We start from the raw sequence: 3,405 nt of genomic DNA, 5'->3' as shown, positions 1-3,405 counted from the left end.
ACCATCATTAAATGACCAGTCCTTTTCACATGAATGAAGAGTGTAGTCTTTTGTAGTGGGGGGAAGAAAAAAAAAAAAAAAAAAAACCACACACACCAAACACATGAAAACAAGTTCACAGTAGAAAAATCTTTAATTTTCATCATCATGCTCCACGAGAACACAAGATTTTCTTAGAACAATTCAACCATTACCAAATTCACACCAACAAGAAACCCTTAGCACTTACAGCTCTGCTTAATTCAGTCAGGGACCTCCTTGACCTCTGTACTGAGGAAACCTGGAAGCAATTTGCAAAGGGAAGCCTGAATGTGTTTGGAATCTAGATTTAAAACCTGCTTTGGCCATGTACTTCTGGTCATCGGGGAGTTTCTTAGCCTTGTATACAACATATGGCTCAAAGGGGAGCTTGTCAAATGGAACATATGGTGCTATAGGGGCTGCAGAGGTTTCTGGGCTGACAGGGCTTGGGTAACTCAGTTTCACAGGGGAAGCTGGGTAACTTGGCATAGCAACTGGGGTAAATTGAGACCAAGTAGGTTGCTTTGGCAAATTTGGTTTTTGTTGGTATGAAGGCTTTCCAAAGAAATATTCAGTCTCCGGGTTGTAGTAGTAAACCTGAGTTTTGTCAGGGATCATTTGCAACTGTTGGACTGGTGGAAGGTAGTGCATATTAGGAAAATGTGCAGGGTAATAGGCAGGGCTCTTGGAAGGAATTTTGTTGCCACTAGGTCTAACAGCCGTAGGTGGTGCCACAGTGGTTGTAGCTGGTGGCACAGTGGTCTTCACTGGGAGAAAGGAGGAGTAGTAGTAGGGGTAATAAAAGTTATATGGGTAGTACAGAGGGTATGAATATCCAGGTGGCTTTGTGTGAGGGCGAGTGGTAGTTGGGTTAGTTTTAGCACCTGGTGCCATCATATGCATGTAATAGTTATACCAGTAGGAATTATATAGATTAGGATAATAGGGCTGTTTTGCTTGTCTTGAGCGATGGAAGTGCCATGGCCTGAGAGAGAAAGGAAATTTCCTGGACTGTTGAACTGGGCAGATGAATTCAACTGCCATCCCCCGCCAATTCATTGGCAACACATATCTTCCATTCTGAAACAAAGAAACCAAACATGTTTTGGCCTGGGTTTGTTTTTTTGGCAAATTTAGCATCAAGCAGTTATACCAACTCTAAGTTTGAAGAGATCTTTTTCAAAACTACCAAAAGAAAATATAGAATTCATCAATTAGTGCAGATATGAAAACCACATTCCATCAAGTCCAGGTCCTTTTAAAAGAAAAAAAAAAAAAAGAGAAAAAAAAAGCAGCATACCTCTGTTAGCACACTGCAGGCATTATATGGGACATTTAAAACTAGTCCCAGTGCGTTCTGCTGCATTGAGAAACCACAGCTTTCAGGCACATGCTTCAGTGGTAAGGGTTGTGCATTTTCTGAGAGAAGGAGAAAACATGCCAGTATTCAATGACAGTTTTTAAAAACCGTTTTGCATACTTATATTTTTTCTACCTATGTGCAGTTGTAGATCAGCAGCACCAGGCCCCATGGCCTTCAGCTTCATCTTGTTATCACTACAGTGTAGTGAAGAGTTTAATTGCCTCCATGCTGCTTCATTAGCAGTGTCATTCTTCAGCTTTGATCTACTCTCTGCTTTAGGAAGAAAGATATCCCAACACAAAGTTAACTGCAACAACCTTTGCCTCAAGTGTACCGAGCATATCAAATTAGCAGAAACAGCCAAGTGTTACCTGTGATGCTTGACTGATGCAAGTCAACTTGCAGCAATGCATGTCCTGTGGCAGCTGCAGAAGAAGCAGGTCCTGACTGGGATTTAAGCCTTTTTCCATTAAAGAGAATGCTTCCCTTTCTTCCATCTTTCACTGCAGTCTCATTAGATCCCTCATGTTTAACTTTTTTGCCCAGCACTTGCAAGTTTAAACAAAGGGCTAAAGAGCACAGGAGTAATGTGACTGCCACAGTTTGACATGCTCTACATCTCCCACTTCTATCACCTCCCATAGTGGTGACACAGTGCAGATGGAAAGCACTTCACAGCGATGCAGAACAACTAAATCACAGCTTCTGATGCTGTCTGCAATTTGTCACCAGCTAATCAACACAGTTACAGTTTGCACCTGTGGCCTCATTAAGAGCCTTTGGCAGCTGACTCTAGTGTTGTCCTGGGATAAGTAGAACATTTTTTATGGAGCATGAAATGCGTGGAATTCTATAGTCTTCATAACTCATGAGTTTGCAGACAAGATTATCCTATTTAGATATACTGTAGACAAGTGTAGGCTCTGTCTCTTGTTAAACTAATTTTGGTTAAAGTAAAATTATTCTCCTTTGGAACATAAGTGAATTGAATAAAGAAAAATTCAAATAAGTCTAGGTAGGTTATTCCAATGAGCTTAAGAAACTCTTCTTTGACTCGATTAATAATCAAATAAAAGTTCTCAGTTTCAAGAATTACAGTAGTAAACACCATCTAACCGTAGCTTGAACACTGAATGACTGAGCAGAGAAGAGTTTTATAAGATCCTGTAAAAGAAAAAGAACTGAAAAAAAAATTGAAATGCAGCAGTTGTGTAGTATTTGCTTCACCATTTAGTTACATCTTTACACCATATATGCATTTGTCAGAATGCATGCAGAAGTATGAAACCAGAAGTACAAACTAGTAATTTCATCATGGTGCCACTTTATAAATGCCTACCCAATAAAATGCTGCAATAAAGCAGAAAAAAACACTTTGTAGCAAATAACCAAACCACAAATGTGATTTAAAAAATTCATACAAAAATTGACATCTCATAATATGTGTTGTTTTTAATCAATTGCAGGTTAACAAGTTAAAAGAAAAATGAAATCACTTTGTAATTTGCATTACTAACATTAATATCTGAATAAACCTGTATGTGCAAAGTGTGCCGTTAAAATATGTCTGTGAAGGTTCTCAGTCATCCAGATCATCATAGTCAAAGGAGCTTGCAAAGAAAAGCGTCTGGACTTCTTTAAGTTACTTGAAGACGTTTCACCTCTCATCCGAGAAGCTTCTTCAGTTCTAAGGTCAAATGGTGGGGAGTCCCAGATTTAAACCTAGTGGGAGTATCCCCCCACAGAGGGACAAAAGGACCCCCTGATGATCCTCTAATCACCTGAGCCAAGGTGTGAAACTGGGTGTGGGTCCCAATCAGCCAGAGTTTCAGGTGAGCTCATTGTGAAACCTGGCCCCACCTTATCATGCGAATTCCTGAGGTCAGATGGCCCAGGATGTGAGTGGGCGTTAAGGCGTCTGGGGAGGGAACTCAAAACTGGATTATGGATTATAGACAGTTGGTGTCGTAAACCACCGCCTCTGTTCAAAGATGGTCGCTGACAGTGGACATAGATGGTTT

General features: G+C 40.4%; 1 protein-coding gene across 1 annotated transcript; it reads right to left on the bottom strand.

Annotated features, from left to right (window-relative positions):
- Positions 1-241: 241 nt before the first annotated feature.
- Positions 242-2,026, bottom strand: LOC146648152 (uncharacterized). The gene is made up of 4 exons (XM_085390436.1): positions 1,756-2,026; positions 1,517-1,657; positions 1,322-1,440; positions 242-1,101 (listed from the first exon to the last, which is right to left on the bottom strand). The coding sequence occupies exons 1-4, from the start codon at positions 2,024-2,026 to the stop codon at positions 247-249; spliced, it is 1,386 nt and encodes a 461-aa protein (XP_085246562.1). The 3' UTR covers positions 242-246.
- Between the last annotated feature and the right edge of the window lie 1,379 nt (positions 2,027-3,405).

This window comes from Rhamphochromis longiceps, linkage group LG18, assembly GCF_057381845.1.
Source record: "Rhamphochromis longiceps isolate RC_006_pf linkage group LG18, R_longiceps_female_GT1.1, whole genome shotgun sequence".
Lineage (NCBI taxonomy): Eukaryota > Metazoa > Chordata > Actinopteri > Cichliformes > Cichlidae > Rhamphochromis > Rhamphochromis longiceps.
Note: the sequence above shows the minus strand (reverse complement) of the source record. Positions and strands in the feature narration are given on the sequence as shown.